The sequence below is a fragment of the Mustelus asterias genome, chromosome 27, assembly GCF_964213995.1.
Source record: "Mustelus asterias chromosome 27, sMusAst1.hap1.1, whole genome shotgun sequence".
NCBI classification, from domain to species: domain Eukaryota; kingdom Metazoa; phylum Chordata; class Chondrichthyes; order Carcharhiniformes; family Triakidae; genus Mustelus; species Mustelus asterias.
This window is the reverse complement of record NC_135827.1, coordinates 43,489,250-43,503,228: the sequence shown is the minus strand read 5'-3', so window position 1 is coordinate 43,503,228 and position 13,979 is coordinate 43,489,250. Positions and strand designations below refer to the sequence as shown.

The 13,979-nt window shown below is 45.6% G+C and overlaps 1 protein-coding gene across 1 annotated transcript in view; it reads left to right on the top strand.

The window, feature by feature from the left end:
- Positions 1-13,979, top strand: part of LOC144480013 (glutamate receptor ionotropic, kainate 4-like) — a 289,723-nt gene that overhangs the window by 90,657 nt on the left and 185,087 nt on the right. Inside the window, exons 6-7 of the mRNA XM_078199163.1 lie at positions 8,135-8,188; positions 11,385-11,546. Coding sequence (XP_078055289.1) covers positions 8,135-8,188; positions 11,385-11,546 — 216 coding nt within the window. The remainder of the gene's footprint in view (positions 1-8,134; positions 8,189-11,384; positions 11,547-13,979) is intronic.

The following is a 13,979-nucleotide window of genomic DNA, read 5'->3' as shown; positions in this document are numbered from 1 at the left end:
ATTTCCTTTTTTACTTCATCCTTGCACTTCCTATATTTGCCTAGGCTATCTGCAGTGCTTAGTTCTTTGTGCCTGTTCTACACTTTCTTTTTCTGTTTGATCTTCCCCTGTATTCCTCTAGACAATGAGGGGGAGTCTAAATTTGGGAGTACCACTCTTATTTTTTGGAGGAGTCATGTCTACTTTATACATTCAGGATCTTACTTTTTAGTGCTTCCCTCGGGTTTTCCACTGATTTATCCATGAGCAGTGCTGTCTAGTCCACCTCAGGCAAATCCCTTTCTTGTTCCTGCAAAAATTGCCTGTCCCCAGTTCAAAACTTTTATTCCTGCTTTATCGCTGTCCTTTCCCACAGTACTGCTAAATCTAACCGAATTGTGATCACCATCCCCGTTAAGGTCGCCAACTATCACTTCACCCACTTGTCCTTCTTCATTCCCCAAGACTAGGTCTGGAATTGCATCTTCTCTCATTGGGTTTGTCACTAATTGGTTGAAAAAAATTCCTGGACACACTGCATGGATTCTTTTCCCTCAGCGCCCCTTATAATATCTGAATCCCAGTTGATATTGGGATAGTTAAAGTCTCCAACTATTACTGCCCTCTTGTTCTTACAGGCAGAAATTTGCCGACATATTTGTTCTTCTATCTCCCTTTCGCTATTTGGGGGTGTGTAGTATACTCCCAATCATGTAACTGCCCCTTTTAATTTCTAAATTCAACCTATAAAGCCTCGTTTGTTGACCTGTTTAGTACATCATCCCTTCTCACAACCAGAATTGATTCTTTAACCATTAGTGTTACTCTCCCTACTTTTTTATCTCCCACTGTATTGTGTCTGAAGACTCTATAACTAGGAATACTGAGCTGCCAATTTTGCCCCTCCTTTAGTCAGGTTTCCATTATAGCAATGACATCATGCTGCCATGTGTTTACCTGTGTCCTTAACTCTCATCTACCTCTGCATCTTTCTTGCATTGAAGTATAAACAGTTTAACCCTGTCAATTTCCCTTGCTGGACACTTCTCAAACTTTGTTTTTCCTGTAATTCCAAGTATCTCACTAAATCTTCAACATCATTCGCTGATGTTCTACCTCCATTTTCCCGATCTGAATCTGACCTATCTGATCCTGCTCCTGGGATCCCATCATCTCGCCACACTAGTTTAAATACTCCCCAAAAGAACTAGCAAAAGCCCCCACAAGGACATTGGTCCCAGCTGTGCCAGGATACAGCCCGTCTGGTTTGTACCGGTCCCACCTTCCCCAGTTCTGGTCGCAGTGCCTCAGGAATCTGAATCTCTTCCGGTTACACCATCTCTTCAGCCACGTGTTCATTTGTTCTCTCTTATTCCTGCTCTTGTGAGTATGTGGAACTGGGAGTAAGCCTGAGATTACTATGTTTGGAGTCCTGGATTTTAATTTATCTGCTAACTTCCTGTACTCAGTTTGCAGGTCCTCATCCCTTAGTTTACCAATGTCATTGGTACCAATGTGTACCACAATCATTGGCTGTTCACCTTCCTGCACAGAATACCCTGCAGCCACTCTGTGACGTCCTGGACCCTGGCACCAGGGAGACAACATACCATCCAAAGATGATACCAGTCCAAAGATGTGCGGGTTAGGTTGATTGGCCAGGTTAAAAATTGTCCCTGAGATGCGTAGTTAGAGGGATTAGCGGGTAAATATGTGGGGGTAGGGCCTGGGTGGGATTGTGGTCGGTGCAGACTCAATGGGCCGAATGGCCTCCTTCTGCACTGTCGGGTTTCTATGATTTCTATGATTTCATCCTTCATTCACATTTGCAGCTACAGAAACGTCTGTCCAGGCCAGCTGTTAGATTTGGAGGTGGGTGAGCACTTTGGTGACAGTGACCACAATTCGATTACGTTTACCTTAGCAATGGAAAGGGAGAGGTTATAGCTGGGGGAAAGGAAATTATGATGCGACTAGGCAAGATTTAGGTGGCATAGGTTGGGGAAGGAAACTGCAGGGGATGGGCACAATTATAATGTGGAGCTATTTCAAGGAACAGCTACTACGCGTCCTTGATAAATATGTACCTGTCAGGCAGGGAGGAAGCAGACGTGTGAGGGAACCGTGGTTTACTAAGGAGGTTGAATCTCTTGTGAAGAGGAAGAAGGAGACTTATGTTAAGATGAGACGTGAAGGCTCAATTAGGGCGCTTGAGAGTTACAAGTTAGCCAGAAAGGACCTAAAGAAAGAGTTAAGAAGAGCCAGGAGGAGACATGAGAAGTCTTTGGCAGGTAGGATCAAGGAAAACCCTCAAGCTTTCTATAGGTATGCCAGGAGTAAAAGAATGACTAGGGTAAGATTAGGGCCAGTCAAGGACAGTAGTGGGAAGTTGTGCGTGGAGTCTGAAGAGATAGGAGAGGCACTAAATGAATATTTTTCGTCGGTATTCACACAGGAGAGGGACAGTGTTGTCGAGGGGAGTACTGAGATGCAGGCTGTTGGACTGGACGGGATTGAGGTTCATAAGGAGGAGGTGTTAGCAATTCTGGAAAGGGTAAAAATAGATAAGTCCCCTGGGCCGGATGGGATTTATCCTAGGATTCTCTGGGAGGCTAGAGAGGAGATTGCAGAGCCTTTGGCTTTGATCTTTGTGTCGTCATTGCCTACAGGAACAGCGCCAGAAGACTGGAGGAAAGTAAATGTTGTCCCCTTGTTCAAGAAGGGGAGTAGGGACAACCCTGGTAATTATAGACCGGTGGCCTTACTTCTGTTGTGGGCAATGTTTTGGAAAGGATTATAAGAGATAGGATTTATAATCACCTAGAAAGGAATAATTTGATTAGGGATAGTCAGCACGGTTTTGTGAAGGGTAGGCCTCACAAACCTTATTGAGTTCTTTGAGAAGGTGACCAAAGAGGTGGATGAGGGTAAAGCGGTTGATGTGGTGTATATGGATTTCAGCAAAGCATTTGATAAGGTTCCCCATGGTAAGCTTTTGCAGAAAATACGGACACATGGGATTGAGGGTGATTTAATGGTTTGGATCAGGAATTGGCTAGCTGTAAGAAAACAGAGGGTGGTGGTTGATGGGAAATATTCATCCTGGAGTTCAGTTACTAGTGGTGTACCGCAAGGATCTGTTTTGGGGCCACTCCTGTTTGTCATTTTTATTAATGACCTGGATGTGGGCGTGGAAGGATGGATTAGTAAATTTGCGGATGACACTAAAGTCGGTGGAGTTGTAGACAGTGCGGAGGGAAGTGGCAGGTTACAGAGGGACATAAATAAGCTGCAGAGCTGGGCTGAGAGGTGGCAAATGGAGTTCAATGCGGAAAAGTGTGAGGTGATTCACTTTGGAAGGAGTAACAGGAATACAGAGTACTGGGCTAATGGTAAGATACTTGGTAGTGTGGATGAACAGAGGTATCTGGGTGTCCATGTGCATAGATCCCTGAAAGTTGGCACCCAGGTTGATAGGGTTGTTAAGAAGGCATACGGTGTGTTAGCTTTTATTGGTAGAGGAATTGAGCTTTGGAGCCAGGAGGTCATGCTGCAACTGTACAAAACTCTGGTGTGGCCGCACTTGGAGTATTGCGTACAGTTCTGGTCGCCGTATTATAGGAAAGATGTGGAAGTGTTGGAAAGGGTGCAGAGGAGATTTACCAGGATGTTGCCTGGCATGGTGGGAAAATCGTATGAGGAAAGGCTGAGGGACTTGAGGTTGATTTCGTTAGAGAGAAGAAGGTTAAGAGGTGACTTAGTAGAGGCATACAAGATGACCAGAGGATTAGATAGGGTGGATAGTGAGAGCCTTTTTCCTCAGATGGTGGTGGCTAACACGAGGGGACATAGCTTTAAATTGAGGGGTGAGAGATATAGAACATAGAACATAGAACATAGAACATTACAGCGCAGAACAGGCCCTTCGGCCCACGATGTTGCACCGACCAGTTAAAAAAAACAAACTGTGACCCTCCAACCTAAACCAATTTCTTTTCATCCATGAACCTATCTACGGATCTCTTAAACGCCCCCAAACTAGGCGCATTTACTACTGATGCTGGCAGGGCATTCCAATCCCTCACCACCCTCTGGGTAAAGAACCTACCCCTGACATCGGTTCTATAACTACCCCCCCTCAATTTAAAGCCATGCCCCCTCGTGCTGGATTTCTCCATCAGAGGAAAAAGGCTATCACTATCCACCCTATCTAAACCTCTAATCATCTTATATGTTTCAATAAGATCCCCTCTTAGCCGCCGCCTTTCCAGCGAAAACAATCCCAAATCCCTCAGCCTCTCCTCATAGGATCTCCCCTCCATACCAGGCAACATCCTGGTAAACCTCCTCTGCACCCTCTCCAAAGCCTCCACATCCTTCCTGTAATGTGGGGACCAGAACTGCACACAGTACTCCAAGTGCGGCCGCACCAGAGTTGTGTACAGTTGCAACATAACGCTACGACTCCTAAATTCAATCCCCCTACCAATAAACGCCAAGACACCATATGCCTTCTTAACAACCTTATCTACTTGATTCCCAACTTTCAGGGATCTATGCACACATACACCTAGATCCCTCTGCTCCTCCACACTATTCAAAGTCCTCCCGTTAGCCCTATATATATATAGGACAGATGTTAGAGGTAGGTTCTTTACTCAGAGAGTAGTAAGGGCGTGGAATGCCCTGCCTACAGCAGTAGTGGACTCGTCAACATTAAGAGCATTCAAATGGTTATTGGATAAACATATGGATGATATTGGAATAGTGTAGATTAGAGGGGCTTTCGATTGGTTTCACTGGTCGGTGCAACATCGAGGGCTGAAGGGCCTGTACTGCGTTGTAATGTTCTATGTCTATGCCCCTAACTATTGATTCCCCTATCACAGTAGCCCTGCCACTTGTTTTTTTCTGGCCCTTCTGAGCAGCAGAGCCACCCATGGTGCCGTGAACCACTGCTGCTGCTTTCCCCTGAGAGGACATCCCCTCTCGCAGTATCCAAAGCAGTATATAGAAACTAGAAGCAGGAGTCGGCCATTTGAGCCTGCTCTGCCATTCGTTTTGATCATGGCTAATCATCAAATTCAATATCCTGATCCCCCCTTTCTCCCATATCCCTTGATCCCTTTAGCCCCAAGAGCTATATCTAATTTCTTCTTGAAATCACACAACATTTTGGCCTCAACTACTTTCTGTGGTAGTGAATTCCATACATTCACCACTCTCTGGATGAAGAAATTTCTCCTCACCTCAGTTCTAAAAGGTTGACCCCTAGTTCTGGACTCCCCCACCATCAGGAACATTCTTTTTGAATCTATCCTGTCTAACCCTGTTAGAATTTTATAAGTTTCTATGAGATCCCCTCTCACTCTTCTAAACTCCAATGAATATAATCCTAATTGACTTAGTCTCTCCTCATATAACAGATTTGCCATCCCAGAAAACAGCCTGGGAAACCTTCGCTGTACTGCCTCTATGGCAAGGACATCCTTCCTCAGATAAGGACACCAAAACTGCACACAATATTCAAGATGTGGCCTCCCCAATACCCTATACAATTGCAGCAAAACATCCCTATCCCTATACTCAAACCCTCTCACTATGAAGGCCAACATACCATTTGCCTTCTTTATTGCCTGCTGTACCTGCGCGCTTACTCCAGCAGCTATGGGATGACCGGACCCAATGGAATATCATTGGGCAGGGGCCTCTGGCATCCCTCTGAGTGCCGGTTCCCTGGGACATCCCTGCCTCCACCTGCTGCGGATCTTCAGCTATGAAGTGCTCACCAGTGAGTGACCAGAAGCCTGTCTACTTAGTGATCTCACCGAGGTGTGAGTATCTGCGCTTGTGCTGGGTGCGGGACAGCTGTAATGCCTCTTCAATGATGGGGCCCCTGAAGTCTCCCTTGGAACTATTCGAGTTCAGTGGGTCCAGGGCGTGCGAGGATGGTCCTGACTGCTCGGCTGCTTTGCCTGCAAGAGAAGGGAGATGGCATTAGTGCATTGCAGGGGATAAAGGAGGGAACATTGATTAGTCACTTGAGACTTGAGGAATGACAGCATGTCTTGAGGATTCCCATGTTTGTCTGCTGCCCCATTTCACTGCATCCCAGGTGGGGGTAGAAACCTTGGTGGGAGGCCTTCTCCTCGAGAGGCGGGTATATGCACCCCTTTTCTGCTCCACTCTATCAAGATGACAATGTGGGGGGGTTAGAATTAGTAAGTTTGCTGATAACACAAAGATTGGCTGGGTGGTTAACAATGAGGCCGAGTGTCTTGGGCTACACAAATAACTTTTAGGCAGGATTCTGACTTAGAGGCGTTCAGTCATAATCCCACGAAATGGTCAAATGGACAGGTAAGTGGCAGATGGAATTTAACCCTGAAAAGTGTGATGTGATGCACTTTGGAAGGAGTAATTTGACAAGGAAGTATTCAATGAACAGCATGGCACTAGGATGTTCTTTGGAACAAAAGGACCCTGGCATATTTGTCCACAGATCTCTGAAAGCGGAAGGGCATGTTAATAGGGTGGTGAAAAAGGCATATGGGACACTTGCCTTTATCAATCGAGGCATAGATTACAAAAGCAGGGAAGACATGTGAGAGTTGTATAGCACTTTGGTGAGGCCACAGCTGGAGTACTGTGTGCAGTTCTAGTCGCCACATTATAGGAAGCACATTATATGTGCTTGCACTGGAGAGGGTGCAGAGGAGATTCACTAGGATGCTGCCTGGGATGGAGCATTTAGGTTATGAAGAGAGGTTGGAGCAGAGAAGACTGAGGGATGACCTGATCGAGGTGTACTAGATTATGAGGGACATGAACAGAGTGGATAGGGAGCAGCTGTTCCTTGTGGTTGAAGGGTTAGTCACGAGGGGACATAGGTTCAAAGTGAGGGGCAGGAGGTTTGGGGGGATGTGAGGATAAACTTTTTTACTCAGAGGTGCTGACGGTCTGGAATGCGCTGCCTAAGAGGGTGGTAGAGGCGGGTTGCCTCACATCCTTTAAAAAGTGCCTAGATGAGCACTTAGCACATCATTACATTCAACGCTATGGGCCAAGTGCTGGTAGATGAGATTAGGTGGGAGTTCAGATGTTTCTCACGTGTCGGTGCAGACCTGATGGGCCGAAGGGCCTTTTCTGCACTGTATGATTCTATGATTCTAAGAAGTCTGGTCAAGGTTCTCTCTGAGAAACACTCTGCGGGCTTCCTGGCTGTCATCCCTTGCAGTAGGTGTGGAACAAGTGCTGGGGAGCTGTTTATATGCAGCTCCCCACTGATTGGCATGATTATGTTCAGAAGTAGCGGGCAAATTAGAGGAGGCCGCGCGTGTTCTGTGATTTTTGTCAATGAGGCTCAAGATTGGGTCAGAAATTACGTTGGAGCCGTTGTGGGGATACACTCCATTTTTATCGCTGGAACTGACACTTTGCCAAATTCTGGGATGATCACCAGTCATTTTATGGTCAGATTTTGCCGATGGTTTTTAATTGTTCATGGGATGTGGGCGTCGCTGACTAAACTGGCATTTATAGCCCATTTCGAATTGCCCTTCAGAAGGTGGCGGTGAGCTGCCTTCTTGAATCGCTGCAGTCCATGCAGCGTAGGTACACCCACAGTGCTGTTAGGGAGGGAGTTCCAGGATTTTGACCCAGTGACAGTGAAGGAATCGCGATATATTTCCAAGTCACAATGGTGAGTGACTTGAAGGGGAAGCTCCAGGTGGTGGTGTTCCCGTGTGTCTGCTACTCTTGTCCTTCTAGATGGTAGTAATCATGGGTTTGGGAAGTGTTGACTAAGGAGCTTTGGTGAGTTCCTGCAATGAATCCTGTAGATGGTACACACGGCTGCCATTGTTCATTGGTAATGGAGGGAGTAGATGTTTAAGGTGGTGAATGGGTTGCCAATCAAACAGGCTGCTTTGTCCTGGATGGTGTCAAGCTTCTTCAATTATGTTGGAGCTGCATTCATCCAGGCAGGAGAGTATTCCATTACTCTGTCACAATCCTGATTTGTGCTTTATTGATGGTAAGTAGGCTTTGGGGAGTCAGGAGGTGAGTTACTCTATGTCCCAATTTTAATGTTTAAAAGAGCTTACAATTTTTTTAAATAAAAAAAAGTGATAAATGTTTATAACTTGCTTTCCAGGCTATGGAGTTAGGAATGACATCTGCCTACTATAACTACATCTTCACATCTCTGGTAAAGTATTTCAAGAAACCGATGGTAAATATTATTTACCTGGTAAAGGGAAGGATGGAATGGAGGGTACGGGATGAGGGAATTAAGGAGGGAGGAGGACGAAGGGAAGGAGGGAGAAAGTAGAGAAGAGGAGGAGGAGAAGGGGAAGAAGTGAAGGAGGAAGAGTGAAGGTAAAAAAGGAAAAGGAAGGAAAGAGGGAGGGAGGGAAGGAAGCAGGGCAAAGGGAGGGGGAGGTAGGAGGGGGTAGGGAAGGAGGTGAGGAAGTGGATGAGTGGTTGAAGAATTTTGGCCGAGTCGAGGAAGAGGATGCTGGTGGAGGGAGAGGGGAAGTGAGAGGAAGGCATGAGAAGGAAAAGGGAGGAAGGTGTGGTGCAAGGTGAGGAGGGCCAGAAACATCAACTTCCAGAATAGATCTGAAGACATTATCATCATCATCATAGATTGCTGTTAAATGATGAATGGATAGATTTGGGCTTTTGTTAAAATCCAAGATATGCTTCAATGAAGTTTTCTTAATTACAAATAGTGACCTTCAGCAAATGAACAACACCGTGGTGTTCACCTTAAGTAAGGAAGCATAGATGTGTTAACTCTGTCAAGAACTCAACATTACACCACTAAGATCCCCAGTAAAAGGAAACTTTCCTTTATATTATTTCCTGTTAGATATTTAAAAGAGTTGTTAGGTTGCTCTCAGAGCTGATCACATGATTTGATGGTGATGTCCATTAGGGTGTGTGTTCAGGCTGCTGTTTTACTGTCCGTTTGGTGCTTGGTGCAGAGCAGAGAGCAGCTTTTCAATAAAACCTCTTGTGTATTTGTTTAATCTATGTATGCAAACCAAAGTTTTACTTTTTCTTTTTTTGTTAAAACCCACAAATCCTAACAAAGTTAGGACATTACATTTTCCCAATCACAAAGATAATAATCAGATATTAGAAAACTGCAAATTTTCATAGCCTACTCATGGAATAAATAATTTTCCTGAAGGGGAATGCATATGGTAGAATCATATGTGGACTGGACAGATAATGGATCTCATTCTGTGGTATAATTAGTCTATAATCAGATTTGAGCCCCAGCTAGTCACAATATATACCAATGATTTGGCTGAGGAAATCAAATGTTATATTTCAAATGTTAGTGATGACACAGAATAGGTGGAATTATGAGCGGTGAGGAGGAATTAAAGAGGCTTCATGGGAATTAGACAAGTTGCGTGAGTGGGCAATTACACAGTACAATGTGGATAAATATGAAGTTCTTCAATTTGATCGAAAACAGAATGGAAGAGTATTATTTAAATGGTGATAGATTAGGAAATGTACAAAGTGGACTTGTACAACAAGCATGTCGGCAGAACAAGAGTTTAGGAAGGCAAATGGTACATTGGCCTTCATTACAAGAGGATTTGAGCACAAGTGCAAGGATGCCTTACTGTAGCTGTGCAAGGTCTTGGTGAGACCACATCTGGAGCATTGTATGCAGTTTTGGTCTTCTTAACCGAATGAAAAAATATACTTGCTGTAAAGGGAGTGCAGCAAATGTCCACCAGACTGATTCCAGGGATGGCGGGATTGTCATATGAGGAGGGCTTTTTTTCCTTAAATCACTGCAGTGCAGAAGGAGGCCATTCAGCCCATCGAGTCTGAACCAACAACAATCCCACCCAGGCTCTATTCCTGTAACCCTACGTATTTACCCTGCTAATCCCCCTGACACTAAGGGGCAATTGAGCATGGTCAATCAACCTAACCCGCACATCTTTGGATTGTGGGAGGAAACCAGAGCACCCGGAGAAAGCCCACACAGACACAGGGAGAAAATGCAAACTCCACACACATAAGACCTGATTTTACCATCAAGTTGAATTCCAGACTTGGTAAAGTCAGACGTGAGGCGAGTAGCGTGATCCGCGACTGCCTCCGCAGCCGTTCCCCCTTTACCAATGGCTAAAAATGGCGGCGATCAGGACTGTGCCTGAAACGGGCACGACGGCAATTTAAATGCATTTAATGGACTGAACGCCCAACTTTATCAGCACTTCCCCCTTTACCACCACGTTCACCCGTCCAGATTCGGCGCGAAACAGACATGCTCAGCAAAAGTCTGTTTCGGGCGCACCAGCTTCTGAGGAGGTAAGTTCAGAGTTTCCAGCGGCTCTCTGACTCAGATCGGTGGTAGGGGAGGGAGGGAGGTGGGTCAGATGGCTCTCTGGCGACGGAGTGGGGCAGGGGGCATCCGCTGCCACTCTGTGTGCGATCGGTGGGGTGGAAGGGGGGCAGGGGGCCGCGATCAGTCTGGGTAGTGATGGGGTGGGGTGGATAAGGGGGACAGTAATGTTGTGGGGGTGGGGCAATGTCTGTGGGGGCCAGGGGGAGGCATTATCCAGCCCGGGAGCAATGTGGCAGGGGAGCGTTTTTCTATCTTTTTTACTACGCATGTGCAGTTGGAGGCGCCGATCGGAGCTGCAGTGTTTCGGGTGCGTTAAGCCCCACCCACAGGCTTCTGCAGCGCGATTCAGAATTGCTGATTTTTTTTCAGGCAGAGTGCGTATGGGGGTACCGGAGAACGGGTCTAAAATGCGGATCTGAAACACTCCCAGATTCAGCACTTGGAATCAAAATGGTAAAAATGGACCCACAGTCACTTGAGGCCAGAAATAAACCCTGGTCCCTGGTGCTGTGAGCCAGCAGTGCTTACCACTGTATCACCATGCTGCCCACAACAGGCCTAGATTGACTAGGCCTATATTCATTGGGGTTTAGAAGAATGAGAGGAAATCTGATGAAACATTTACAGTTCTGATAGGGATGGACAGAGTGGATGCAGGAATGATGTTTCGCCTGGTTGGGGGTCCAGCACAAGGGGTCACAGTCTCAGGATACGGGGTAAGCCACTTATGGAGTAGGAGAAACCTCTGTACTCAGAAGATGGTGAACCTGTGCAATTCTCTATCACATAAAGCTGTGGCGGCCAAGTCACTGAATGTATTTAAAAAATAAATAGATTTCTAGACACTAAAGGCTTCAAGGGGAATAGGGAGAGAATGGGAGGATGGCATTGAGATAGAAGATCAGGCATGATCACACTGAATGGCAAAGCAGATCAAATGGCCAACTCCTGCTCCTATGTTTCTATGAAAAGGAGGAGCCAGAAAATAAATCTATTTTTCTTGACTTTCTTTTGGCTTTAGGAATTTCCCCTTCTCCATTTTGATGGGCTAAACGAAGGCCATGTGAATATATTGGGATTTTCCATCACGAACCCGGATCATCCACATTATAATGACTTTGTCCACAGTCTGAATGAATCCTGGCAGGAAAACTGTGCACACATACCTTATCCTGGAGCAGCGGTAAGTATTTTACCTAATCCTGGCTGGACTTGCGGATAGCGAAGAGCATTGTCGGACAATACAGCAGGATATAGATAGGCTGGAAAATTGGGCAGAGAGGTGGCAGATGGAGTTTAATCCGGATAAATGCGAAGTGATGCATTTTGGAAGAAATAATGTAGGGAGGAGTTATACAATAAATGGCAGAGTCATCAGGAGTATAGAAACACAGAGGGACCTAGGTGTGCAAGTCCACAAATCCTTGAAGGTGGCAACACAGGTGGAGAAGGTGGTGAAGAAGGCATATGGTATGCTTGCCTTTATAGGACGGGGTATAGAGTATAAAAGCTGGAGTCTGATGATGCAGCTGTATAGAACGCTGGTTAGGCCACATTTGGAGTACTGCGTCCAGTTCTGGTCGCCGCACTACCAGAAGGACGTGGAGGCATTAGAGAGAGTGCAGAGAAGGTTTACCAGGATGTTGCCTGGTATGGAGGGTCTTAGCTATGAGGAGAGATTGGGTAGACTGGCGTTGTTCTCCTTGGAAAGACGGAGAATGAGGGGAGATCTAATAGAGGTATACAAGATTATGAAGGGTATAGATAGGGTGAACAGTGGGAAGCTTTTTCCCAGGTCGGAGGTGACGATCACGAGGGGTCACGGGCTCAAGCTGAGAGGGGCGAAGTATAACTCAGACATCAGAGGGACGTTTTTTACACAGAGGGTGGTGGGGGCCTGGAATGCGCTGCCAAGTAGGGTGGTGGAGGCAGGCACGCTGACATCGTTTAAGACTTACCTGGATAGTTACATGAGCAGCCTGGGAATGGAGGGATACAAACGATTGGTCTAGTTGGACCAAGGAGCGGCACAGGCTTGGAGGGCCGAAGGGCCTGTTTCCTGTGCTGTACTGTTCTTTGTTCTTTGTTCTTTGCAAACTGAACTGGGTAACAGTTTAATGCATAAATAAAATGAAGTTTGAAATCAATAAGAATATATATGTGTGATGGAGATTTTTAAGAAATTTCATATACACAAAGACCTTAGTTTTTCTGATTTTCTGATTAGGAGTTTTCTTTGGTGCTACTGATAGAACAAATCAAAATATTTCAATGTGGCCCCTTGTTGCTAAGCAACAGCCTAGTCTTTCTTTAAACCCTGTTTGTTTGCATATTGTAAACCCTTTAATTACAATGCAGGCATAGTTTGAAATGAAAGCAAAACCCACAGACTGACGGGCACCTTTGTTAAACATGAAACTAACTAAAGTTTAATCCTTTCTTACACAGAAGTAAAATTAATCTTACTAAAAGCTATACCATATCTCTAGTACCCACAAATATAGATTATTTAAAATTACCTCTGTTTCCTGACGGTATGGGCGGAATCTCACAAGAATTTGGCAGAGTGTCAGTTCTAGTGAGAATACTGGCATGGAATTCTCCAGTGCCAGTGACTAGTTTTCTCTCCAGATCCTGTCACTTGAACTGCCAATAGAAGAGTGGGCAGACTATAATAAATCGAGGGTGACTCGATAACTATGTGACTGTACATTGCTCCTTCCTGGTTCCAACTGACTGGGACACGCCTCCTCGCACTCAATTGGCTTGGCTTCCCACCTCGACACTCCATGGGGTCCGGCACGAACACATGGCCCTTAGGGAACTCCCCATTAAAGGGGCCATGCTACCACACTCCTTGCCCCCAACTCCTGAAGTCACCTAAGGAGGAAACAAAAAGAAAACAATATTAACATAAGCAACAATTTTCAAAAAGAATACCAAGGAAACCCCCAAGGCAACTTGCCATAAATTCAATCGATCTGGCAACTTCTAAACTCCAGTAGAACACCTCAATTCTGAACTAGGTTTGTCTGGAAATGAAAACTCAGGTTGGATTGAGGCAAAAGGCAAACTCATCAAGCCAGGGTTAGGTTTTTCCTCGGAAGCTGCTGTATTCTCAGTTACAGAAACCACTGTTGCTCCAGTTCCATGTTCATAGCCCGGATTCCTGTAACCAATCCTGGAGGATCTAAATTTTCTGCTGAAGTCCCCTGTTGATCTCTTGTATCAGACACTACTCTCCTTCTCAGGTGGTCTACTTGTTTCTTGAAGCGACATCCTTGTATCTCTCTGACATAGGAGACTGGTCCTGTTCTTTCCACTATCTTCGCAACCATCCATCCCGTCCCTGCTGCAAAATTTCTGACCAGGACTAAATCCTCAACTCAGAAAACACTGTTGTTCTTCCTAAAGTCGTGATTCCCTTTCTGAGAGTTTTGCTTAGTCGCCACTCTACGTGCCAAATCAGGGAATATCATACCCAAATGTGTCTTTAAATTGCATCCCATTAGCAACTCGGCTGGTGTGCCCTCTGTGGTCACATTTGGTACTGTGTTATAAGACAGCAAAAAGCTGGCAATATGAAAGGGTAATAGGTCTATTGAATTGTTTCTTC